This window comes from Salvelinus alpinus, chromosome 2, assembly GCF_045679555.1.
Source record: "Salvelinus alpinus chromosome 2, SLU_Salpinus.1, whole genome shotgun sequence".
Classification (NCBI taxonomy): Eukaryota; Metazoa; Chordata; class Actinopteri; order Salmoniformes; family Salmonidae; genus Salvelinus; species Salvelinus alpinus.
In genome coordinates this window covers 20,014,759-20,042,300 of record NC_092087.1, presented here as the reverse complement: position 1 = coordinate 20,042,300, position 27,542 = coordinate 20,014,759, and the positions used below count along the sequence as shown (strand labels likewise).

The 27,542-nt window shown below is 41.3% G+C and overlaps 1 protein-coding gene across 2 annotated transcripts in view; it reads right to left on the bottom strand.

Annotated features, from left to right (window-relative positions):
• Positions 1 to 318: 318 nt before the first annotated feature.
• LOC139556059 (contactin-3-like) overlaps positions 319 to 27,542 on the bottom strand; it is a 96,042-nt gene continuing 68,818 nt past the window's right edge. The window contains exons 9-23 of one of the 2 annotated variants that reach the window (XM_071369561.1): positions 26,148 to 26,284; positions 25,588 to 25,717; positions 24,797 to 24,947; positions 24,184 to 24,311; positions 23,197 to 23,372; positions 17,209 to 17,326; positions 15,830 to 15,988; positions 15,588 to 15,737; positions 13,405 to 13,475; positions 9,761 to 9,995; positions 9,264 to 9,373; positions 7,285 to 7,471; positions 6,920 to 7,017; positions 6,473 to 6,638; positions 319 to 5,939 (exon numbers count right to left, since the gene is read on the bottom strand). In XM_071369561.1, the coding sequence (XP_071225662.1) occupies positions 5,833 to 5,939; positions 6,473 to 6,638; positions 6,920 to 7,017; positions 7,285 to 7,471; positions 9,264 to 9,373; positions 9,761 to 9,995; positions 13,405 to 13,475; positions 15,588 to 15,737; positions 15,830 to 15,988; positions 17,209 to 17,326; positions 23,197 to 23,372; positions 24,184 to 24,311; positions 24,797 to 24,947; positions 25,588 to 25,717; positions 26,148 to 26,284 (2,123 nt within the window). In that variant the 3' untranslated portion in view covers positions 319 to 5,832. Of the gene's footprint in view, positions 5,940 to 6,472; positions 6,639 to 6,904; positions 7,018 to 7,284; positions 7,472 to 9,263; positions 9,374 to 9,760; positions 9,996 to 13,404; positions 13,476 to 15,587; positions 15,738 to 15,829; positions 15,989 to 17,208; positions 17,327 to 23,196; positions 23,373 to 24,183; positions 24,312 to 24,796; positions 24,948 to 25,587; positions 25,718 to 26,147; positions 26,285 to 27,542 lie in introns of both variants that reach the window. The other variant, XM_071369550.1, reaches the window with a different exon arrangement.

Sequence of the window (27,542 nt, the reverse complement as noted above, 5' to 3'; positions counted from 1 at the left end):
TCAACTGCATAATACAGCACTTACATATCTGTAATTTTGCCAAGTTGTCAAATTGATTTACAATAGCTGTGTTGACAACACTCTCAGAGTGGGGATGCTGAAAACCATCAAAGCTCAAATGGGTGTCAAAGAATAAATCCCAGCCTGTAGGCTGCTTTTTTTGTATACTAGATGTGCCTTATTATGAATATTAAAAGGTCAAATAGTGCTGGAAAACCTTTATCTGTCTGATGTGGCAATGGAAAAGACCATATTGTAGGTCACATACTGTATGTGTGAAGAGAGAAAAAAAGTGGCTCTTTAAAGCAAACAACTTGCTGCAGTTAACGTTTTATTAAGTTACAGTTTTAGAAAATTCAACACAAAAGCACAAAACAATGATTCACATGCACAATTTTAGTATACAAGACAAAACAGTTACTTTTCAATATGAAACGCAGTTCTATAGGTCAGTTATCTCATGGAGATCATGGATTAATACATCAGTATTCAAATCAAGGGCCACAAGTTGTATAAAATATCAGTAGGTTGTCTTTGTAGGCCCTCTTTAAAAATATATATGCAAGCTATTTACATTTGACCAAGCACATTTGTCAGAACTAAAGCGCACTCTTTAAGTAACCAACATCAGTGTTTATCTTGTCATGTTGTAAAAATGTAAACTCAAACGCAGTTGACCTGATGGCTACAATATTTTCTTGGATTGCATTTTGTAGTAATTCACAAAGTACGATCCCAAAAAAGGTACATTATTTCTCCTATATTTTACAGTCAGCAGGGTGTAACATAGATGTATATAGCTATGTAAATTATAGGATAGTCTGGCCAAGTTTGATAAAGGACTTATTTGTAAATCCACATACTCTAGCGCTGCGTGATGTGAAGGTGAACTGGTAAGTATATACTATTCTACTAACCAGCATACAGAAATAATGACCAGGTGATGGGCATAGGAATTAGGAAAAAGATCTAAGAGTTATACTATTTCAATTAAACACGGTGTTACTGTGTTTTATCCTTGAATTTTTTGGACACCGTGCTGTACTTTTTTTTTACAGCAGTATTATTACACAGGCTAAGTCCCCAGACAGTTTGACACTGTCAAAAGAAAAGGACTGCTATATCAATGTATCTCTTCAGCCTCAGATTAGAGTTTTTCAAAAAAGAGCTCAAGAGTCAAAAATACATTACAAAAAAGGAACATGACAATTTTCCTCTCTTAAACAACTCATGACCTTTAATGATTCCCATCTCCCGGGTGGCGCAGTGGTCTAGGGCACTGCATCGCAGTGCTAGCTGCGCCACCAGAGTCTCTGGGTTCACGCCCAGGCTGGGCTGGGTTCGCGCCCAGGCTCTGTCGCAGCCGGCCGCAACCGGGAGATATTCATATGAATTTCAGTAAGGGAATATATAAATGTGCAGCACTTAAAATCCGTTAAAAGTACTCGGAACTAGTAGGGGGATGTTACCTAAAACATCAGTTTGTCACAGTAGCTCTTATAAAAAAAACATGTAATGTATATTACATTGTATTATTATGATTTTGACTTGTCTCCTCTGGATGGGGTGGACACACAGTCAGAAAGAGTAGGGGAGGACATCTCAAATAGTAACCAACAAAAAATGTGCAACAGGAAGCACCAGCATCAGTCAATCAAGCAGCTCAATTGTGACGGCTGCAATAATGGGACAGGGAAATCAATATCCCATTGACTGGGCTGCAGCACTCTAATCAATGAGCACAGGCCTTTATGAAACCACTGTAGGAGCAGATAGGACAGGCTGATTGCGTCCACTGTTTGGGCTTTACGGGACTCTGGGGCCTGCACACCTGTTCTGGTGGCTAAGCAGGGACAGAGTCACACAGTTACCTTGGATCACTTCCTTCTGCTTTCATTCGACTTTGCATATGACGGGAACAGTCCCACAACAACGTGATCATAGGTCAGCCAGCCCTAATCAGTAACAAAGTTCAGTGAAGGCACAATTCCTTATAGCAGTAGTCAGTGGCCCCAGAATGATGGCTCATGATGATGGACCCATCGTACAATAACATGAACAGGAAACAGTTTCTCCCTCACCATCAGGCTAGTCACAGTTCTTTAAAAGAGTACTGTAGCAGTTCTCTAGTCTTGTACTTTATACACTCTTAAAAAAGAATGTGCTATCTAGAACCAAAAATTCTTATTTGGCTGTCCCCATAGGATAACCCTTTGAAGAACCCTTTTGGGTTATGTGTAAAAACCCTTCCCACAAAGGGTTCTACATGTAACCCAAAATATTTCTACCTTGAACCAAAAAGGTTTCTACTATGGGGACTGCCGAAGAACCCTTTTTTCTCAGAGTGAAGTTTGAGAAAGGGACATGACAGCAGCCAACTTTTCCCTTCATTTCCAGTCATGGCTCCATTGACATGACATCATTTATTTAGATGCTTTAATAACTGCTAAATTATGCTGCAGATTCAATCATACATTTATTATGCCCGGGATCTCTCAGGACAATAAAAGTATAGACCTCCCCCCTAATTCATTTTCCAAAAACGGATCCAGAAAGAGTGGATATGTCCGTCAATTTGTAAGATGTTCCAGTGAAGGCACTCATATATGTCCTATACTTAAACATGTATGATTTATATATATTTTGCCGACTGATGATCGGAATTCTGAATAATCAGGAGGTCATAAATGATAGACGTATTTAGCATTTAGAGGTAATTTGAATGCCGAAAATTACAAGTGGGATTTGTTTGACACAACAACTCTACATGACTCTATTCTCGGGAACCTTAACATTTCACTGTGTGCTGAATGCAGAGTGTGATATGCATCAATTATTAAGAGGAGCATGAGATACAGAACAAAATGTCAAGTCCCATCAGCTTGTTGTAAAGAGGGGTCTAAACCTCAGTAGCTAACAGCTCTGTAAGGCGCCTAATACTATTTCACTATGCAGAGATGAGTGGCTTAGAGGGACAGGTGACCAAACCGGTATTCAGTTAACACAGCTCAAACACAAAGCATACAAGGTAATGGTCGAGCTACAGCTATAAAATCACTTTATCAAATATAATATGATTCAAACAGTTATCATGTAAAACTGGTTTTATCTGCTATAGTGGCCAATTTGACATTAGTTTGGGCATGTTGTCAGTTACATAATTAGTTGTACTTCTTCAACCTCATAATAATAACTCAAGATGCCATGTACAGTTAGTTATATCAAAGGACGTCCAACCCATATAAACCACAACACATCTCTCCATTGAGCAGCTGACACCACAATTATGTAACATACCTTCATTAAAACCTCACATTACTTTGAAAACACAAGATAACTAAATCTTTTTTTGTCAACTACTTTGGTATGTAAATGGTTTTAAGGCATTAGTAATCTTCAAGGATCAGTGTCAAACATATATACAGTTGAAGTCGTACACTTAGGTTGGAGTCATTAAACCTCGTTTTTCAACCACTCCACAAATGTCTTGTTAACAAACTATAGTTTTGGCAAGTCGGTTAGGACATCTACTTTGTGCATGACACAAGTCATTTTTCCAACAATTGTTTACAGACCGATTATTTCACTTATAAATCACTGTATCACAATTCCAGTGGGTCAGAAGTTTACATTCACTAAGTTGACTGTGCCTTTAGACAGCTTGGAAAATTCCAGAAAATGATATCATGGTTTTAGAAGCTTCTGATAGGCAAATTGACATCATTTGAGTCAATTGGAGGTGTACCTGTGGATTTATTTCAAGGCCTACCTTCAAACCCAGTGCCTCTTTGCATGAAATCATGGAAAATAAAAATAAATCACCCAAGACCTCAGAATTGTTTTTGTAGACCTCCACAAGTCTGATTCATCCTTGGGAGCAATTTCCAAACGCTTGAAGGTACCACCTTCATCTGTACAAACAATAGTACGCACGTATAAACTCCATGGGACCTCGCAGCCATCATACCGCTCAGGAAGGTGACGCGTTCTGTCTCCTAGAGATTAACGTACTTTGGTGCGAAAAGTGCGAATCAATCCCAGAACAACAGCAAAGGACCTTGTGAAGATGCTGAAGGAAACAGTTTCAAAAGTATTTATATCCACAGTAAAACGAGTCCTATATCGACATAACCTGAAAGGCCGCTCAGCAAGGAAGAAGCCACTGCTCCTAAACCACCATAAAAAAGCCAGACTACGGTATGCAACTGCACATGGGGACAAAGCTCGTACTTTTTGGAGAAATGTCCTCTGGTCTGATGAAACAAAAATAGAACTGTTTGGTCATAATGACCATCGTTATGTTTGGAGGAAGAAGGGGGACGCTCGCAAGCCGAAGAACACCATCCCAACCGTGAAGCACGGCAGCCTGATGTTGTGTGGGTGCTTTGATGCAGGAGGGACTGGTGCACTTCACAAAATAGATGGCATCATGAGGGAGGAAAATTCTGTGGATATATTGAAGCAACATCTCAAGACGTCAGTCAGGAAGTTAAAGCTTGGTCGCAAATGGGTCTTCCAAATGGACAATGACCCCAAGCATACTTACAAAGTTGTGGCAAAATTGCTTAAGGACAACAAAGGACAACTTTCCCAAGTTCTCTCACGTCACCCCGCTCCTCCGCTCTCTCCACTGGCTTCCAGTTGAAGCTCGCATCCGCTACAAGACCATGGTGCTTGCCTACGGAGCTGTGAGGGGAACGGCACCTCCGTACCTTCAGGCTCTGATCAGGCCCTACACCCAAACAAGGGCACTGCGTTCATCCACCTCTGGCCTGCTCGCCTCCCTACCTCTGAGGAAGTACAGTTCCCGCTCAGCCCAGTCAAAACTGTTCGCTGCTCTGGCACCCCAATGGTGGAACAAACTCCCTCACGACGCCAGGTCAGCGGAGTCAATCACCACCTTCCGGAGACACCTGAAACCCCACCTCTTTAAGGAATACCTAGGATAGGATAAAGTAATCCTTCTAACCCCCCCCCCCCCCTTAAAAGAGTTAGATGCACTATTGTAAAGTGGTTGTTCCACTGGATATCATAAGGTGAATGCACCAATTTGTAAGTCGCTCTGGATAAGAGCGTCTGCTAAATGACTTAAATGTAAATGTAAACAAAGTCAAGGTATTGGAGTGGCCATCACAAAGCCCTGACCTCAATCCTATAGAAAATTTGTGTGAAAAAGTGTGTGCGAGCAAGGAGGCCTACAAACCTGACTCAGTTACACCAGCTCTGTCAGGAGGAATGGGCCAAAATTCACCCAATTTATTGTGGGAAGCTTGTGGAAGGCTACCCGAAATGTTTGACCCAAGTTAAAAATTTTAAAGGCAATGCTACCAAATACTAATTGAGTGTATGTAAACTTCTGACCTACTGGGAATATGAAATAAATAAAAGCTGAAATAAATAATTCTCTCTACTATTATAACTGACCTAAGGCAGGGACTTTTTACTCTGATTAAATGTCAGGAATTGTGAAAAACTGAGTTTAAATGTATTTGGCTAAGGTGTACGTAAACTTCCGACTTCAACTGTACATATATAATGTAGACATCAGTACTCCCAAATAGAAGTATATTCCGTTGGAAAAAAAGATTTCCAAAATGGTTTAACAGCATGACAGCACTTATGACATGAGGAAACTGTAAAATATCATGCACACAAATTCATGTTTTCTACAGAACATAATTTATATCCTCAATGCATGGCCCCTTCAAAGTTCCTGTTCTGTCCAGCACTGCCACAGAGGGTTGCACCCATGCCTATCTGAATGCAGGAGCAGGCTGCTGGAGGAGAGGGCGAGAGGAGGGCCGGTAGGAGGGCTGTGACTTTGTCCAGACATCACCAGGAGGAGTTGAGGAGGAGGAGAGCGCTGATGAGGAATGAGATGAGATGAGACAGCAATAGCGGATTGAGACTAGATCCTCCCGAGCCTCGTGCGCCCATGCCTGAAACCACAAACCAGCAGTCAGAGAAGCTCTTCAAGAACTGAAAATTCCACTTTTCAAAAAGAGCAAAAAAACGAACAATCGGGGCAGTTTCTGTCTCTATCTGCTAAATTTGATGACAAGTCGTTGTAAATCAAAGGGCAACTGTGAATTACATAGTGCTTTCCATATCTCTATTATTAATGGCTTTCAACAGGATAGGCCAAGTACACAGAGATGATGAGGCTTATATCACATCAGAGAGCAGATCTCTTTGGGGGAGGGGGGGGGGGGGGGAATTGTACTATTTTATATGGCGCAGAGCTGGGAAGTCAACAAGGAATAATAACCCAATGGCAGAGATGGATTGCACCACACATGCATTTCTAAAAAAGGTCGCATTTCTTGCACCCGAAAGAAGTTTATTACACATGGTTGAAGAGGGATGCAAGAGCCCAAAATAAATGTTCTCTTTGGCTGATTTAATCATCGTTAAAGCTTCATCAAGGAACACATGGAGAGGAGAGGGTAGAGAGAGGAAATGGCAAACGTACTTAATTTGTGGATGTGGATGGGTTCGCTGCCCACACCTTCACCGCCCTCACTCAGGGCCTTGATCTGGATCAGGTAGTTGTCGTTGGGAGACAGCGTCAGCTCCATCCTGGTTTTGTTTGTTATGATGCTGTTTACGTCATTGTACCGGTGTCTTCTCAACAGCACCTAGAAACGGCAATGCAAAACACACAATCAAAAATGAAAGATTGGCTGAAATGAGCAGAGAAGAGTGAGGGAATTTAAACTTGATTTTGCTGATTGGATGATAAAATGGCTCCTAATGCTTGGTGACAGTACAGTGAGGTTTGCTGGTTGGAGCTATGGATGTTTTGTCCCTGTGGAAAACCTTACCAATATGATGGAAAGAGTGGGTTTGAGATGGTCGTGTTGTGCTTGACAAAAGAATAGAGCCACAGTGACATGAGACATACAAGATATCCGATGACCTCTGCCTCTGTCTCCATGGCTATCACAGGACCCCAGTGTAGAGTGAGCAGAGAGCCAATCATGGTCCACTCTACATTCAAAGGAGGCTGGCCTGGTGCTAAGAGAGAGAAGAACAGAGAGATGTTCATATAATACTTGTATAGTTTTACAAAATAATGAGTTTCTGTTCCCCCTAAATGTTTAAGTAAAAATGTATATACAGTACAATCCCCCAAACAGCTGCAGGAAAATGTACTTACTACAACTGGGATAATTGTAGTTGTCTCACCTAGCTATCTTAAGATGAATGCACTAATTGTAAGTCGTTCTGGATAAGAGCAACTGCTAAATGACTAAAACGTACATGGAAATGAAATTCACTCACCTGGCTTCTTGGTGGTGGCGTTGATGTGTGTAGACTGTGGCCCTGTCCCTGCAGTGTTAAAGGCGCACACAGCTAGATAATACTGTGTGTTAGCGCTCAGTCCAGTCACATTAACAGCTGAGTAGTTTCCAGAGGTTCTCACCTTGCCTACTGTGTCAGGCTTGGTGTCATCTTCCCAGTACACCACCTGTTAACCAATGGAAAGAAAACAACAATAGATTGAGATATCAGACACAAGCAATATAATTGTAGCCAAAGGGACTTCTACAAAGGCACCCAAGAGTAACCTCAATAAGTAAAATGACAAAGGGCTTGTTTAACACAGTATAGGGATATTCTTGTCACAATAATGTGTTTAAGATCCACTGTTTTTGGTTCAATAAAATGTATTCCCCTTACAAATCTGTATTTTCAATGATAAAAGTACAGTTTCTATACTTAGAAATGAACACATCCAGCTACAGCATGGAGGAATATCGTATTCTCTTTAACACTAGACAGAGCAATTCATTACTTTCCTTGGGGGTATTAGCTTTCAATTAACGGTGCAGGTGAAGAGATATTTGATGAAGCAAATGAAATAATCCAATGCTAGCTTAGGGTCATTTTCAATATTCATGTTTCGGGTATTAAGTGACATAAGAGTAAAGTAAATAATTAGAGAGAAAATGTGAAGTCTGCTCTTGGGATAGGCACATCTATATTCCTGGTATTGGCCATGCAACTAAATGAACCTATTAGATACACATTTTTCATGAAAAAAGCTTAACAATATACCATACTGGAGTAAAAAACTAGATCCATACTGTAGATCTAGATCCATACTCTCTGCTGCAAGTGACTGGAACGAATTGCAAAATTCGCTGAAGCTGGAGACTTACATTTCCCTCACTAACTTTAAACATCAGCTATCTGAGCAGCTAACCGATCGCTGCAGCTGTACATAGTCCGTCTGTAAATAGCCCACCCAATCTACCTACCTCATCCCCATATTGTTTTTATTTACTTTGCTGCTCTTTTGCACACCAGTATCACTACTTACAAACCATCATCTGCTCATCTATCACTCCAGTGTTAATCTGCTAAATTGTAATTACTTTGCTACTATGGCCTATTTATTGCCATACCTCCTCATGCCATTTGCACACACTGTATATAGACTTTATGTTTTTTCTATTGTGTTATTGACTGTACGCTTGTTTATTCCATGTGTAACTCTGTGTTGTTGTTACTGTCGCACTGCTCTGCTTTATCTTGGCCAGGTCGCAGTTGTAAATGAGAACTTGTTCTCAACTAGCTAACCTGGTTAAATAAAGGTGGGGAAAAAAGTAGATGGGCATATTATCAGTTTAGACCTATCCTGCCAGTTTGACTACTAACACAAACAATACTAATGCATCTGTCTGTGAAAGGTGTCATCTCTTTCACAATCCTATGACCTCCACTGTACCCAACCTCTAAGGCTCAAGATGCATACTAACAGCTTACCCCCTTAAAAGCCCCTCTCTCGCCAATCCTGTTTGCTGACCTGATAGCACTATTGTATCAACACAATATAGCCAGTGCCATGGCAACCAAAGGGTTTTGTTCCAGGGGGCAGAGGTGAGCAGGATTGAAAGAGCACTGGGAGAAAAGGAAAAGCTCTTCTTGCCTACTTAAATGGATGGATGAGAGCTTTTCTCAACCGGCTATAAAAGCTGCTGCAGCTCAATGGTGGTGGTCGTTAGACACAGCTGCTCTAAGCAGTGCTGGGACATATACAGTACGTATAGGAGTCAACATATTAACAAAATGTTGTCAAGGTTACAGAACTCCTCATGATATCTTATACAGTGAGATGTTACAGTACACACCACCCCAGGGGATATTTCAAGAACCGTGTGTTCAAATAGAACAAATTAAGCTACTGCTTTACATATAAACACTAGAAATGGCAATGCGTATGTGTTGTTTTATTGAGGAAATTGAGTGAATCCTACCTCATAACCCAGCACTCTTTCAGGGGTGACGGGGAGGGCTTCCCAGATCACTTCAATTGTAGCTGCAGATACACTCCTGCCCCAAACCCTCTTAGGAGCCTCAATTGGTACTGCAGAAATAGAGAGCTGGTGAGAAGCCCACAGACTCATTCAACACCATCAAACACGCTAATAGGAACGAGAGGAAAGCAGAGAATAGACCTGTAGATTCACTGGATAGAGCTTTTGCCTCCGCTTGGTTGTTATTGGGATCTGACTTGCATAGCAAATTCAAATAACACAGTACCTCACTGACAGCCCAGTGTATGTAGTAAGTGTCTGCTAGGATTTCCTGTAATCTACCCCTGCAATAACTAATATCAAGTTGACACTCCCAGCTTGAGGGGGAAAGTGTCTGAACCAACGTATTTCATCTTTACTATAGAAGGTTGTGCCTCCAGAATGAAAAGATTAGGCACGGTTTCAGCGCAACTTCCATTGGCAGCCGTTTCCTTTACCTTCCTCTGCTGAGAACACTGTGGCTATGGAACTGAAGGGGCCCTCCCCACGGTTGTTGTACGCCCCAACCTTCACATCGAACGGTGAGAAAGGCGGGATGGTGTCGTTGCGGAAGATGTATCGGGCCACCCCGGGCGTGGAGATGACCACTCGTGTCCAGGTGATGGCACCCAGCGGCCGGAAGGCGATGATGTAACCGAAGCCCTCTCCATTCTGCAGTTCCTCAGGCACGGGCTGGGAGCGAAACACAAAACTATAGTGATATTAAAACGCATACAGACAAATACACAAGAGGTCTTCAACCTTGGTTGCAATGATTAGATGTAGTGTTTACACAAGGGTTCCCCAAATGGCTGTGATTATATTTGGCCCCCTAGTTTTCTGAGCAAAAAATTATTATATGTATTTTATTTATAAAAAAGACTAAAAATACTAGCAAATCAGCTCCAAGTGATTTTAATTTAGGAAATCTGTTCCAAAGTATTCCCACGCATAATAGAGATATACAGTGGGGCAAAAAAGTATTTAGTCAGCCACCAATTGTGCAAGTTCTCCCACTTAAAAAGATGAGAGAGGCCTGTAATTTTCATCATAGGTACACTTCAACTATGACAGACAAAATTAGATTTTTTTTCTCCAGAAAATCACATTGTAGGATTTTTTATGAATTTATTTGCAAATTATGGTGGAAAATAAGTATTTGGTCAATAACAAAAGTTTATCTCAATACTTTGTTATATACCCTTTGTTGGCAATGACAGAGGTCAAACGTTTTCTGTAAGTCTTCACAAGGTTTTCACACACTGTTGCTGGTATTTTGGCCCATTCCTCCATGCAGATCTCCTCTAGAGCAGTGATGTTTTGGGGCTGTTGCTGGGCAACACGGACTTTCAACTCCCTCCAAAGATTTTCTATGGGGTTGAGATCTGGAGACTGGCTAGGCCACTCCAGGACCTTGAAATGCTTCTTACGAAGCCACTCCTACGTTGCCCGGACGAAGCCACTGCTTCTTACGTTGCCCGGGCGGTGTGTTTGGGATCATTGTCATGCTGAAAGACCCAGCCACGTTTCATCTTCAATGCCCTTGCTGATGGTAGGCTTTGTTACTTTGGTCCCAGCTCTCTGCAGGTCATTCACTAGGTCCACCCGTGTGGTTCTGGGATTTTTGCTCACCGTTCTTGTGCTCATTTTGACCCCACGGGGTGAGATCTTGCGTGGAGCCCCAGATCGAGGGAGATTATCAGTGGTCTTGTATGTCTTACATTTCCTAATAATTGCTCCCACAGTTGATTTCTTCAAACCAAGCTGCTTACCTATTGCAGATTCAGTCTTCCCAGCCTGGTGCAGGTCTACAATTTTGTTTCTGGTGTCCTTTGACAGCTCTTTGGTCTTGGCCATAGTGGAGTTTGGAGTGTGACTGTTTGAGGTTGTGGACAGGTGTCTTTTATACTGATAACAAGTTCAAACAGGTGCCATTAATACAGGTAACGAGTGGAGGACAGAGGAGCCTCTTAAAGAAGAAGTTACAGGTCTGTGAGAGCCAGAAATATTGCTTGTTTGTAGGTGACCAAATACTTATTTTCCACCATAATTTGCAAATAAATTCATTAAAAATCCTACAATGTGATTTTCTGTATTTTTTCTCATTTTGTCTGTCATAGTTGAAGTCTACCTATGATGAAAATTACAGTCCTCTCTCATCTTTTTAAGTGGGAGAACCTGCACAATTGGTGGCTGACTAAATACTTTTTTGCCCCACTGTATGTGATCATATACAAATCTAAGCAAGGTTTGAAATTATTATGTTTTAGTCAAATATTATATCTGTTTGGGCTTCTTGCTGTCAATTTGCAGTCCACAAATTATTTGTAATGATGTTCAGGCCCCCTGACCATTGGCCGGCGGCTGAATGTAGTTGATGATCCCTGGCTTACACCTACACCACAACCCACAGATGTGCAGAAATCACTGATTGTTTCATTTTTTCTCCCTGCATTAGCACATAATTGTGGATGAAGTGGGCTTCAAAGAAACAATCGCTGTCGCTCAGTTGAATCACATTGGAAGGGAGAAATGGCACTCCATGGCCAGCACAGAAGAGAGGGCTGGCTCTAGTGCAGATCATAATATTGCTCCATTCAATTAATTGCACAATTAAGCAAAACCATTACCTGGCTATGGAGAGAACAGTAAAACCATTACCTGGCTATGGAGAGAACAGTAAAACCATTACTTGGCTATGGAGAGAACAGTAAAACCATTACCTGGCTATGGAGATAACAGTAAAACCATTACCTGTCTATGGAGATAACAGTAAAACCATTACCTGGCTATGGAGATAACAGTAAAACCATTACCTGGCTATGGAGAGAACAGTAAAACCATTACCTGGCTATGGAGATAACAGTAAAACCATTACCTGGCTATGGAGAGAACAGTAAAACCATTACCTGGCTGTGGAGAGAACAGTAAAACCATTACCTGGCTATGGAGATAACAGTAAAACCATTACCTGGCAATGGAGAGAACAGTAAAACCATTACCTGGCTATGGAGAGAACAGTAAAACCATTACTTGGCTATGGAGAGAACAGTAAAACCATTACCTGGCTATTGAGATAACAGTAAAACCATTACCTGGCTATGGAGAGAACAGTAAAACCATTACCCGGCTATGGAGAGAACAGTAAAAACATTATCCAGCTATGGAGAGTTTGGCCCTGTCCGGGGGTATCATCGGATGGGGCCACAGTGTCTCCTGACCCCTCCTGTCTCAGCCTCCAGTATTTATGCTGCATTAGTTTATGTGTCGGGGGGCTAGGGTCAGTTTGTTATATCTGGAGTACTTCTGTCTTATCCGGTGTCCTGTGTGAATTTAAGTATGCTCTCTCTAATTCTCTCTTTCTCTCTCTCTCTCGGAGGACCTGAGCCCTAGGACCATGCCTCAGGACGACCTGACATGATGACTCCTTGCTGTCCCCAGTCCACCTGGCCGTGCTGCTGCTCCAGTTTCAACTGTTCTGCCTGCGGCTATGGAACCCTGACCTGTTCACCGGACGTGCTACCTGTCCCAGACCTGCTGTTTTCAACCCTCTAGAGACCGCAGGAGCGGTAGAGATACTCTTAATGATCGGCTATGAAAAGCCAACTGACATTTACTCCTGAGGTGCTGCACCCTCGACAACTACTGTGATTATTATTATTTGACCATGCTGGTCATTTATGAACATCTTGGCCATGTTCTGTTATAATCTCCACTGGCCACCCCTCATAGCCTGGTTCCTCTCTAGGTTTCTTCCTAGGTTTTGGCCTTTCTAGGGAGTTTTTCCTAGCCACCGTGCTTCTACACCTGCATTGCTTGCTGTTTGGTGTTTTAGGCTGGGTTTCTGTACAGTACTTTGAGATATCAGCTGATGTACGAAGGGCTATATAAAGAAATTTGATTTGATTTGATTTGGAGAGAACAGTAAAAACATTATCCAGCTATGGAGAGAACAGTAAAACCATTACCCGGCTATGGAGAGAACAGTAAAAACATTATCCAGCTATGGAGAGAACAGTAAAAACATTATCTAGCTATGGAGAGAACAGTAAAACCACTATCCAGCTATGGAGAGAACAGTAAAACCTGACAGATGACTTACCTCCCAAGTTATCACTAATTCAGATTTTGTGCCTCCTCCGCCTCCAACATCAGTGGGAGCTGTATCAGGCACTGTAAGGCAAAGCCCAGAAGAGAGCAATTTTAAGGCTTTTAACATAGCTGAAATACAGGACTATATGCCATTACGTCTAGTCTCATGACACAGCTTTACAGATTTTCCCAATTGTTTACACACTAAAACTGGCCCATGAGGCACAATGACCCAAACCTGTAACTAATTTAGTTGAACCAGACACCAGATCTGCAATACTATTGGTACATGTTTTGCTTTACACTCAGATTGCAATTCCATAACAAACATTTGGCAAAACACAACACACAATTCTCTACCTTTGGCACAACCTTCACAACTAAAATATCTTGTGTGCAAATGAAATGCAACACTGTTCAACAAGCTAAGCTCAATTACCAATTGATCCCTTTCTCTTTTCAAACACTAATTGCAAAATGTGTCACTTTGCAATCAGACCTCTGGCATGGATAAAAAGGCCACAGGTGAGTACTCCTGTTTTTGGAGAACAATGGAAGCAAACTTGGCAGAGAGAGGTGGAGGTGGAGGTGGAGGTAGAGGAAGACCAAGAACAAGGAGAGTAATCTCTGATGAAATTCGGGCAACTATGGTGGACCATGTGGAGAGATTGACCTTGAGAGAGGCTGGGCAGAGAGTGCAGCCCAATCTGAGCCACTTCACCGTAGCATCCATCATCCGGACATTCCAAAATGAGAATAGGTATGTACTGCAGACATTGGACCTATCTACGACTTTTACTACTTGACAGTAGTACCACATAAAGCCCAGTAAAGACTGTACATTCCAATACATACTGTAAGGGGAAACAAAGTACATGTTTGACGTATTACTGTATGTATGAAATTGAGAGCTATACTACTTTGTAACATGTTTATCTTGTGTACTGTACTACTGTAGTGTTTACTGTACTGCATGCTATTTTGTTTTTGTAGAACTGAAAGACGACTATTTACAGATGAACAGGAGGCTGCCATTGTGCAAATGGTAGTTAAAAATGATGCCATAAGACTGCAGGAAATCTAGCAACAGATTATTGAAAACCCATCTTCCACAACAACAGAGTGAACTTATCAACCACAGCCCAAATCCTTCAGAAACACCATCTCCGGATAAAGCAAATCAACAGAAACCCATTCGAAAGGAATTCAAAGAGTAAAGGATAAATGGTACGAATATGTGCAAGTAAGCAATGTAGTAGTATTACACTCTTGAAACATTAGAGACTCACTGATGTTGACAGTGAACTTTACTATACAGCAATTACAGTATTTACTGTCATATCAGAGAACAATGGAGTTGGATGCAAGTCCCATGCCTCCTGAACTCATATTCATAGATGAGGCTGGATTAAATTTAGCAAAGAAGAGGAGGAGAGGAAGGAACATCATTGGTCAACGCACCATCATTGAGGTACTGTACCTGGCCAGCGCGGGGAAAATGTCGCCATATGCTCAGCTATGAGCCACAATGGGGTCCTCCACAGAACACTGCCTATCTCCTTCATTTCCTGAACACCTTACATGACAATCTTTTTCAGCTAGAGCAGAGAGGACCAGGTGATCCTGAACAGCAAATGTATGTTCTAGTTTGGGACAACGTGCGTTTCCATCTGGCAGCTCAGGTCCGCAGCTGCTTCCATGAGTACCTGAGATGTAGCAGCAGCAAACGTGTGTTAACAATTGGGAAAAATTGTAAAATGCATTCACAATATTTATTTTATTTTACACTCCACAAACTTCTCCCTTGATATTATCGACCCGACATGTTTTGGACTATATGGTCAAACTCAAATGCCAAATGTCACAAAGAAGAAAAAACTTTTTTTAGATTTAGCTGTTCAGTTTAATATTCAGAAAATGCCATTTTACTTGACAACTGTTTCGTGCATAACACTGCAGACCGCGCATGTGCATCCTGATTCCAGCCCAAAGTAAATGGTCCATCACAAGACATCTGGTTCAAGCAGCCTTTCAAGGCTGTCAGGGGTCTGTGTATACTGTATCTACAGTATTTATGTGTATGTGTGTGTTAGTGTGTGTTAGTGTGTGTGTATGTGTGTTAGTGTGTGTATGTGTTTGTTAGTGTGTGTGTCTGCGTATGTATTTTAGAGAGACTAGAGGAGAAACACTCACTAGTATCCTCTGTCCTGGTCTTGGCTGAGGCAGGACTGGGCTCTCCCATGCCCACACTGTTGCGGGCCACAACCCTGAACTCATACTCCACCCAGGCGTTCAAGCCCACCACAGTGGCTGTCAGTGTGTTGCCATTGATCACCTCAGGAACTGGAAGTGGAAAGTAGACCATTATTATCATGCTGGATAAACATAGTTATGGTGTGCTTTGTTATGTACTGTATGGTAGTTGTATAAGCTACCTGTGTCCACAGCCTGCCAGCCCACAGTGAAGGGGGTCCGGGCCTGGATGATGTAGCCGGTGATAGGGCTGCCGTTGTCCCTGCCGAGGCTCCAAGAGAGCTGGGCCGTGCTATCTGTGATCTCCTCCACTGCTACTGTGTCCGGGGGCCCGGGGGGACCTGACTCAATCAGACAATTAGCAAAGTGAGCCTCCACACCCCACCACCACTCCCACCACCACCATAAACACCACCAACACCACGCCCCCATTACCAACTCATCATCCTCTTGCCTTTACAGCTGGTCCAATGCCATCACACTCCCTTTAATTAGGCTCTGTGTCCTTGATCCGGCTTCACAGGGACATTTAATGTAGACGTGGGATAAGTGAGGCTGAGAAGTGATTAAGAGCATGGGATCACTAACGCCAAACAGGAACATGGGAGGGGACAATTTGTGAAACATACGCGTGTGTTAGAAAGATGGACAGTGAGAGGAAGTGATAGAGGAAGTGATAGAGAAAGAGAGAGAGAATGAGTGAGAGAGACCGCAACACTAAGAGGCAAAGAATGACAGACAGTGTTCATGGATATCTACTCCAAAGATGGTTGCATGCCATGATGTTGTTGTTTGCTCCACTGTTCCATTATTCAGATGTTTCTATGGTATTTTGTCGGTATGTAAATGAGCCAATTAAAGTTCTCTGTAATAAACAATGGCTTTCCAAAACACCTGGGACTGCTATTACAGGGTGTTATGGGTGTGCATACCAATGTAAATCACTAGAGATAAGCTACAATAATGAGAGATGATACACTACTCCAAACACATATCAACTACCACTGTGGAAGATGCGTCACAAATGTTCCAGTGCCAGAGTGTGTGCCATTTTCAAATTCAGCGATGTCAAATATTGTCTTTCCATTATTTCAAAAATATGTCATAAAATTGTTATGTTTTCATTACACAAATACCACATATCATTACATATCATTACATTGTATAACATGCCATGTCATGAAATGTTATAGATATTATATACATGTACATTTGTCTGCACAGTTCTCACCAAAATATGAATACAGCATAAGTTTAATTAACCAATATTCTTCATATAGGCCTAGAAAATTAAGTATGCCTTCTAGATTCAAATTTCAGCTCCAATTTATTGCATGAATCAATTTTAATTCTGTTTCAGATTTTTCATTGCAAGCTCTAAGGTCAAGTATTCACAGCCGATACTATATTGTATTTCAACATTCAGACTTTTCTAAAGAACTTAAAATGTCATCACTTCGGAGAAATTAGTCCCTGTACAAATGTGAATCTCATAGCCAGAGTGAACTGAACATGAATTCCATAGAGGAACCCTTACAACCTTAACAGTCGGTTCTCTTACCTTTCACAACCAAGATGGCCGAAGCGGACAAGCTCTCCACGTCGGTGTCGATAACACAGACATATTTCCCCCCGTGATTCAGCTGGATGTTACGAATCATCAGATCTCCTGAAATGCTCTACAAGGGATAACAATAACACAATAACAGGAATATCTGGTATAAGATCAAGAAATCTAAAGGAAATACACTCTGAACTGTTTCATCATTCTCTCTGAGCAATTGCATGTGTGATCCTACTGTAGGTTGACTAATAAATACACGTATTACATCAGAACAATGGGGGGTGGCGCCCCTACCTTATTTTTCTTTCTAAGTGTGACTGTAGCTTTAACACTGAGGAAGCTCTGTGCACAGAGCTGCATGTGGACCTCAGGCCACTGAGTCTTGTGACACACAGGAACCAACAAGAACGTCAGCTGTGTTCTAATCAAACAATCCTGTCGGCTACCCTTCAGGCACTGCATGTTCCCCTACTCAGCCTCGCACAGGACCCACAAAACAAACAAACACATTTTGGCTAATTGGCAAGATGATCCTAATTATTCCATAATTACATAAACCAGATTAGATAAGAAATTAGTATGTCTCACAGACTAGGAGCTAATATTGTTCTATATAAAACCGTTTGTTCTTTGAGATCCTAAAACTGATAAACTGTTGAAAAACCCAAAGATGAGCAAGATGTGATGAAACAGCTTCTGTACATTTTCCCGTCTGCCATGGAGGTTTAGAATAGTTACATAAATTAATGTGGAAGAGCGATACAAGTAATAGTATTCATATTTTAAAGTGGGTGATATGAATCATATTTACAGTGTCTTCAGAATGTATTCATAACTCTTGACTTATTCCACATTTTGCTGTAACAGCCTGAATATTTTTTGTATTAAATATATATATTTTTATCCATCTACACATAATACCCCATAATGACAAAGTGAAAACATGTTTTTAGAAATGTTAGCTAATTTATTGATAATTAAATACAGAAATATCTCATTTACATAAGCATTCACACCCCTTTACTATGACACTTCAAATTCAGCTCAGGTACATCCAATTTCCTTGAGATGTCACTACAACTTGTTTGTAGTCCACCTGTCGCCAATTCAATTGTTTGGGCATGATTTAGAAAGAAACACAACTGTCTACACATGGTCCCGTAGTTAACAGTGCATGTCAGAGCCGAAACTATACCATGAAGTCCAAGGAACTGTCCGTAGATCTCCGAGATAGAATTGCGATGAGGCACATATCTCTGGAAGGTTATAAAACAATTTCTAGAGTGTTGAAAGTTTCCAAGAGCATAGTGGTTTCCATCATTGGGAAATGGAAAAAATATGGAACTACCCAGACTCTGCCAAGAACTGGCCGTCCGACCAAACTCAGCAACCGGCAAGAAGGACCACTCTGACAGAAAATCAGAGTTCTTTGGCTGAAATAGGAGAACCTGCCGGAAGGACAACAGTCTCTACAACACTTCACCAATCTGGGCTTTATTGGAGAGTGGTCATACGGAAACCACTCCTGAGAAAAAGGCACAAGATTCAGTGGTCTGATGAGCCAAACATTTTAATCTTTGGCCTGTATGCAGCTCATCACCTGTCTAACACCATCCCTACCGTGAAGCATGGCAAAGGCAGCATCATGCTATGGGAATGCTTTTCAGCGACAGGGACTGGGAGACTGGTAGGGATAGAGGGAACAATGAATGGAGTCAAATACAGGCAAATGCTTGAAGAGAACCTGTTTCAGAGTGCAAAAATGTAAGTTCCAACAGGACAATGACGCCAAGCATACAGCCAAAGCAAGGCTTACATGGCTTCAGAACAAGAATGTGAACATCCTTGAGTGGCCCATACAAAGCCCACACTTGAATCCCACTAAAAATCTGTGGAAAGACTTGAAGACATCTAACTTAAAACCTTTTCTCAATAGGGGGGCGCTATTTTCACTTTGTAAAAAATCGTTCCCAAATTAAACTGCCTCGTACTCAATTCTTGCTCGTACAATATGCATATTATTATGACTATTGGATAGAAAACACTCTCTAGTTTCTAAAACCGTTTGAATTATATCTGTAAGTAAAACAGAACTCATTTTGCAGCAGCAAACTTCCTGTCAGGAACTGAAAAATCTGAAATCGGGGGCTCTGTTCCAGGGCCATCCTATTAATTTGCATGAAATCTATGGGTCTACATGCACTGCATACGCCTTCCACTAGATGTCAATAGGCAGTGAGAGGTGGAATGGGGTGTATAGCTCTATCTGAGGCCGAATAAGACCTGTTGGAATGACGCGACCACTCTTTTCATTGTTCACCATGGCGCGAGATGGACCTCTGGATTGCGTTCTGAAAAGCTTTCGTTATAGACGTTAGATATCTCCGGCTCTGATTTTATTTGATATATGTGTTAAAAACATCATAAAGTCGTTATTTTAAACCGAGTTATATCAGTTTATATCAGTATATTGCGATTTTCAGCATTTTCTTTTCTATGCGTTATGGTTGAGTTGGACACTACTGCGCCACATGGCTAGCTTTGTTTGCTAATTGACAGATGAAGAGGACATTCTACAACCAAACAACGATTATTCTGGACAAAGGACCCCTTGTACAAGATTCTGATGGAAGATCATCAAAAGTAGGAACCATTTATGGTGTTATTTCGTATTTCTGTCGAAAATGTGTTGTCGTATTTTGGGCGCTGGTTTTGGGCGCTGTCTCGCTGTAACGTAAGCTGTATGTCGTACTAAAGTTATTAAAAAAAATCTAACACAGCGGTTGCATTAAGAACCAGTGTATCTTTCATTTGCTGTCCAACCTGTATTTTTTAGTAAAGTTTATGATTAGTTATTTGATTAGATTAGGTGAGTGTCAGAAATATATCCGGATAATTTTGTGCAGTTTGGCTACGTATTCACATTGTTCAACCACGAATTGTACCGCTAAATATGCACATTTTCGAACAAACCATATATGTATTGTGTAATATGATGTTATAGGACTGTCATCTGAGGAAGTTTATGAAGGTTAGTGAAATAATTCATATATTTTGCTGGTTTTGTCGCTATCACTACCGTTGCCTTGAATCAATGCTGTTGTGTGGTTGGATATTGTAGTAAGCTAATATAATGCTATATTGTGTTTTCGCTGTAAAACACTTAAAAAATCTGAAATATTGGCTGGATTCACAAGATGTTTATCTTTCATTTGCTGTACACCATGTATTTTTCATAAATGTTTTATGATGAGTATTTAGGTATTTCACGTTGCTCTCTGTAGTTATTCTAGCTGCTTTGGTGAGATTTGTGATGGTGGCTGCAATGTAAAACTATGATTTATACCTGAAATATGCAAATTTTTCGAACAAAACATATGCTATACAATAAACATGTTATAAGACTGTCATCTGATGAAGTTGTTTCTTGGTTAGTGACTATTTATATCTTTATTTGGTCGAATTTGTGATAGCTACCTATGCGGTAAAAAAATGGTGAAAATATGCGGTTGGGTCTTTTGCTATCGTGGTTAGCTAATAGAAATACATATTGTGTTTTCGCTGTAAAACCTTTTAAAAATCAGAAATGATGGCTGGATTCACAAGATGTGTATCTTTCATCTGGTGTCTTGGACTTGTGATTTCATGATATTTAGATGCTAGTATTTACTTGTGGCGCTATGCTAGGCTATGCTAGTCAGCTTTTTTACTGATGAGGGTGCTCCCGGATCCGGGATTGTGACCAAGTAGAAGTTTTAACAGAGCTTGAGAAAATCTGCAAGGAAGAATGGGAGAAAATCCCCAAATCCAGATGTGTAAAGCTGATACAGACATACACAAGATGACTCAAAGCAGTGTTCGCAGTCAAAGGTGATTCTACAAAGTATTGACTCAGGGGTGTGAATAGTTATGGAAATTAGATATTTCTGTATTTCATTTTCAATACATTAGCAAAAATGTCTAAAAACATGTTTTCACTTTGTCATTATGGGGTATTGTGTGTAGACGGGTGAGAGAAAAAAAGGGGTTCTACCTGGACCACTGTATCTGCAGTTAATTATTAGGCACATAGCAAGGCTACCATCACTCTGGGGAGTTGGACTCACATTCCAAAAATCCAGGGCCAATGTTCACTTGGTGAAGTGGTCTGTTACACATACACAGCATGTCATCCTTCAGGACTTAAAATGGAGTGTGCTTGTGCAGAGATGATTCACCTGAGGGCTAGCCAGGATAGACACACTCAAGTCACACCAGATTTCATCAACTCACTGGGCAGTGACCACAACTTGGCTTGGCTGCAATTGGGTATGAACCCTAGAGGTCTTCATCGGTCCAAAAAGTTAGACCTGTTCCGAAATGGACCTGGGGCTTTCCCACCCGGACCCGATATGCATAAATATTTGTTTATATATAGAGAATCATTCTAAACGGACCTGAAGATACATACCTGAGACCCGTATCAGATCCGACCTAGACCCGGTTCTCGGGTATTCGGGTACAGGTGGATCCATGAATACCCTCTAATGAACTGCCTGAGGATCCTCACGTTTCAGAGTCAAAGACCAAGTGGAGCAGAGTGGCACTTATGTGTAGCTAAGGGATGGCATGGCACTCCTCTCCTCTGAAAGGTTAACATGCTTATGCCATGTATACGTCTGACATACCAGCCAGCAGATGTCTGACCGGAGTACGAGGGGTTAAATCCCATGCTTTGGCAGGCAGGAAGCTATGAGGCAAATCTGGTTTAATTATGTTAATTCATTCATCAGAAGCTGTTGAGAGGAGCTGGTAATCTCCTTGGGCATTGGGATATGGAATCTGTGAAAACTCTTTCTCATTATGTGTGTCCACATGTCAATGTCATTTGTAATTTCCACGCAGGAGTGAACTTAGCATGACCACAACATTGGAAGGGTTCAACTCCAATACCAACCTCAACGTTTATCCATTCCTTAAATTATTTTCCAACTATATCCATACAATGAACCTGGGGTGAGGAATGAATCCCTAAAACAGTGAAAACATTTTCCTAAAACTATTTGGCAGAGACAAGTGCAGAACAAATGAATATCAAAACTGAACACATATTTTCAACAAAGAGTAGTCTCTTATCGTTAATTCCAGGAATGAGGAATTTTACAGGTGCCAAGGCTTGCCCTTGGTTAATGCCAGCCAACTCATTATAAAACTCTTTCAGGGCATAAGATTCATAAATAGGTATGCAAATTAAATTACAGCAAAGAAGGATGATAACAAAATGTTCTCCCTCGAGGTGGATGAATGAAAAGTAAAAATACGTTTAATTATTCAGGCTTATTCCACCATAGAAACATCTTACGGATTAGCATGATCTCCTACGAAATACTGTGGCTTTTCACCTTTATATTGTCTTATGGATAACATCGCAATTCAAATGAGCTGTCCGATAGACAGGGAGACAAAATATGCATGGCAGATTCATTGAAAAAGAGAAACTATAGCTTGAAACAATGGAAATTAAATACAGCCCATTGAAGCAACACTTCAATGATGAGACTGCTGCTAAGATTTGATCCCAACACATCCTTCATTTGTGCTCTTCTTGAATACACATTTAATAAAGTAGCCTACTGTGTGACAATAGAGCTTTTAGATGTTTTTAAGATGTAGCCAACCTATTATACAGAGATTATACCGTTTTCAAATAAGCCATATTGTTTTGCATAGTCTGCCACACTGTGTGAAAAAAATATCCCACACTCTTAGAAAAAAGGGTGCTATCTAGAACCTAAAAGGGTTCTCCGGCTTTCCCCATAGGAGAACCCTTTGAAGAAGCCTTTTGGGTTCCATGTAGAACCCTTTCTACAGAGGGTTCTACATGGAACCCAAAATTGTTCTACCTGGAACCAAAAAGGGTTCTCCTATGGGGACAGCCGAACAACCCTTTTTTCGAAGAGTGTAGAATAGCCTCACAGCGGTGGTCCAATGCTGCTGATGACTTACCCCTCCTACTCTGTCGAAATGGTCGGCATCCCCGTGGAAGTCTATGAGCTGCCCGTTGAATTCCCAGGAGAAAGACACAACCAAGGCTGGATCGCTGGCTATCTGGCAGGGCAGCACGATACTCTCGCCAACAATGATCTCCATGTTAGCAGGCCTCTGGGTGATTCTGGTGGGCTCTGTCCAGGCAACGACAGTTTAGTATGCATCATAATACTCTCTGGGTGGGAACCACTAAATTCAAACAACTCCAGTGTTTAAGATTATAACTATATCAAACTTTTATTATGAGAAGGATCACCATAGCTACATGTATCTAGCTTCTAGAACTTAACTTTCAAACTATTGTTGCCTCACTAACATTTAACAACATTTCTGGTTGACAATTTGTATTTGCATGGTCAATTTGGGCGGAAATGTTTGAAGTAGGATTATGCAAGCAGAATACATTCCCAATGGTGGCTGCAGTGGAGTATGGGCATTGTAAGAGAAAGGTCAGGATAATTAAATTTCATTAGATTAAAGGGTTCAGCTGTTGGCGTATGACCTAAAAAAGCTAATGAGAAAAACAATGGAGGTAGTGACGGACGCTTACAATACATGTACCCGATAACTGCACCAACACATTCCGTCACCACACCCATAAATAATGACCTTCACTTAATTGCTGTATAATAACGTATTGTCTATTTCACCACTCTCTCTAGTGAAATCAATTCCAATTGGAAAATTACAACCTTGTCTATGTACAGACAAAATAGTAATGACCAATTGAAGTTGTACAGACAGAATTGTAACGCTCACTTTCATTAAATGTTAGGCTGGAATTATTGGTACAATAATCAGTAAAAGACAGTAGATAAAAAATATCCGACAGTAAGGACAGCAGTTGATGTTAAAAATGGCAATTACGTTAAAATCAAGAACCAAAATTAATAGTTTTTGGGAGATGCCTCGGGCTTATTGTGAGAACACATTATGATATCACACCTGTGATAAGGAGTCTTCCGGTGGCGCTTGCAGTCCCAAACTGATTTTTAGCGATGCATGTGTAGCTCCCCGCATCCCTTCTGGTTGCGTTGACAATCTTCAGTGTCCCGTTGGCAAGCAGAGTAATCCTAGGGGATAAATAACAGAGATTCTGAGCTGTTGCTTGGGTAGAGAATAGAATAACCATTTTTGAATCCAGTCCAAGTGCTAGGATGCATAATAGCCTTCCGTTTCAACATCATTTACATTTTTCCTTGTATTCCAACAGAGAAAACTGAAAATTGACTTTGCATTTAGCAATTTCCTGTGAAATTGGTGTCCTAATGCCAATCATTCTACCCAGGCTTGCCATCCAAGAGATGGTTATCTGCATGTGCATTTTTGAATTTAAACTAAATAAGCCTAACTGAAACCTGAATGACTGAAATGTAGGTATTTGCATATGCTAAGCATTCAACATGCACAAACTCCGCATACAACATTTACTATCTATATCTACATTTTTCCAGGGGTTTGTTTTCTCCTCATCAGCCTTTCCCCCTACTCATCCACACATCTGCAAATATTCTAATCACACACAACTGCCCTTTGTTCATGCTGGGTTTCACACTACCTCTCGTTTTTCTGCACGATCTCATTGCTTTTCTTCCACAGGCTAATTGCCCGGGGCGAGGCTTGGGGCTTGCACTCCAGAACCACTTCACTGCCTGAGAGAGCTTTCAGCAGGGGCTTCAGTGGATTCTTGGAGAAACTGGGAGGTGATGCTTTAGGAGACACAGGGGGGGACGTGAAGAAGACAACTTGAACCAACTCACAGATCAACTGTGCTGAGCTGAGATTGACTGTCATTCCCTCCCTCCTTCCTCTATCCAATGGCATCAAAACCATGATCTCCATAGGAACTGCTCCAGAGCTTCAGCGATGAAGCCATGTCAGCGATGAAGCCATTTCCCCCCTCCCCCATAGAGACCAGTCCTCACTACACACTATGGGCTTCTCTAAACGTTGGGCTTTGTCTGTCATCATCACATTTTGTCAGTCATCATCTGAGACCCCCAGTGTCATTAAATATCAAGACAGAATTGGATTTCTCATCCAGTCAGTCAGATAGAACTCAGCAAAGCTCTCCGAATAAATCGATATGTAATCTACATGAGAAAGCCCTCTGATGCCACTGTGCAATGCGTTTGTAGTATCAAAATCAATATGATGAAATGATTGAAAGTAAAATGAGACACTCCATCAGATTCATATTTTCTTCTCTGGAGCCGAAGTGGCATTAAATGAGGCTGCGAGTGAATGTTGAAAAGGGCAACGGCAGGGTGTTAGTTTTATCTTTAAGAATATGATCAAACACACAGCAATCTAGACACACATAAAAAGCAGAGAGAAAAGCTATCTTACCTAACACCATTAGCTCAGCGCTGGAATAAATAATGCCATGTTTGTTTTCAGCCACACACTGATACATTCCGGCGTCTGACAGGTTTAATGCTGCTATGGAGAGAGCCCCGTTTTCGATTTGCACCCGACCCTGTGGACGAGAAAGCAAGCAGATCTGCATATGTATTGCTGGAGCAGTCTATTATGTCCACAGGCGCAAATGCAATTACTTGTACACTATGAAGAGACAAGAGAGGGGAAGACATAACACTTTATAGCACCCTGTTCTGGTATGTATGCTCAGGTTGGGACTAGGATAGGGTGAGGGGGTAGAACATGCTGACCTGCTGCTTCAACAAAAACAAAGAAAGTTATATTGTCAATAGCAGTAGACCACTAATAAGCTATTTATTTCCCATGGCCATCAAGTTGGAAAAGCCACTAAAACAAGTCAGAATTTTTTTTCTGCTGACGTCTTACTCAGACTGAATTTGAACCCCATCAGCTGTTCAGAGATCCTGAACCACAGCACAGTATGTGGAGATGCTGATGTGGTTTAACATGCGAGACTCCATACATACCTCTGCCATTAGGTTGTCTCCATTCCTCAGCCAACTGTAGGAGGGCTTGGGTTTTCCGTTTGCCTTACACTCCCAGAACAGGTTCTCCTCAATGGACAGGGCCCCGTCAGTCATTGTTTGCAGCCAATGGGGTTTCGCTATGAAGAGGGAATATGCAGATGTCAGGGACATGATGTGTCAAAGAAATAATGATGATAACAAGGACAACGGAGCCAAGACTGAAAATAAATTGTTATTGTGGACCGCTGACATAATATCAGAATTGTGCCTTAACAGTTTGAATGAATATTCCATCATTGGATTCTCCATTCGCCGAGCTGCCAGGACAGTAGACTCAGGGAAATCGAGAGGGGGAGGGGTATGCCTCTTCATCAACAGCAAATTGTGTGCTGACTTGAGTACAGTGAAAGTCTCGACCCATTGTTCACCCATCTTGGAATGCCTGATGGTCAAATGCCGACCCTTCTACTGCTGTATACATCCCACCTCAAGACAAGAAATATAACAAGTTGGTAATTAATTAACTGTTATATACAAGCAGGAAACGTACATCCGGGGGCTGCCTTTGTTTGCTGGCGATTTTAATTCCACGTCATTACTTGCCCAACTTCCATCAACACGTCGGCTTCACCACTAGGGGCAATTAACTTCTTGACGCTAGGGGCCAGAATATTTTTTTATTTTATTTATTTTTTTAAATAACGTTCCCAAGGTAAACAGATCTCAGGCCCAGATCGCAGGCGAAAACCTGAGGAAATCCAACCCGGAAGTGCTTTAAAAAAAATCCCTGTTTCATTGCCTGCCCCTCTTCCATTTAAAGGGGTATCAACCAGATTCCTTTTCCAATGGCTTCCTCAGGCTGTGACCAGGCTTTAGACATAGTTTCAGGCTTTTATTTTGAAAAATGAGCGAGATTTTTCAAAACTAGTCAGGTGTCCTTTGATTAGTTCCTGCGCGCGAGAGGGGTAGCTCGACATTTTCTTTCTCTCTTTTATTGAATAGGTTACCGTCCGGTTGAAATATTATCGATTATGTATGTTAAAAACAACCTGAGGATTGATTATAAAAAACATTTGACATGTTTCTACGAACATTACGGATACTTTTTGGAATTTGTCTGCCTTTCAGGATCGGAACGAGGCTATGGTTTTCTGAACCTAACGCGCAACCCAAATGGCGTTTTTTTGTTATAAAACTAATATTTATCGAACAAAAATAACATTTATTGTGTAACTGGGAGTCTCGTGAGTACAAACATCCGAAGATTATCAAAGGTAAGCGATTAATTTTATTGTTTTTCTGACTTTCGTGACCAAGCTAATTTAAGGCTAGCTGTTCTAGCATTGATTGATACACTCACAAACGCTTGAATTGCTTTCGCTGTAAAGCATATTT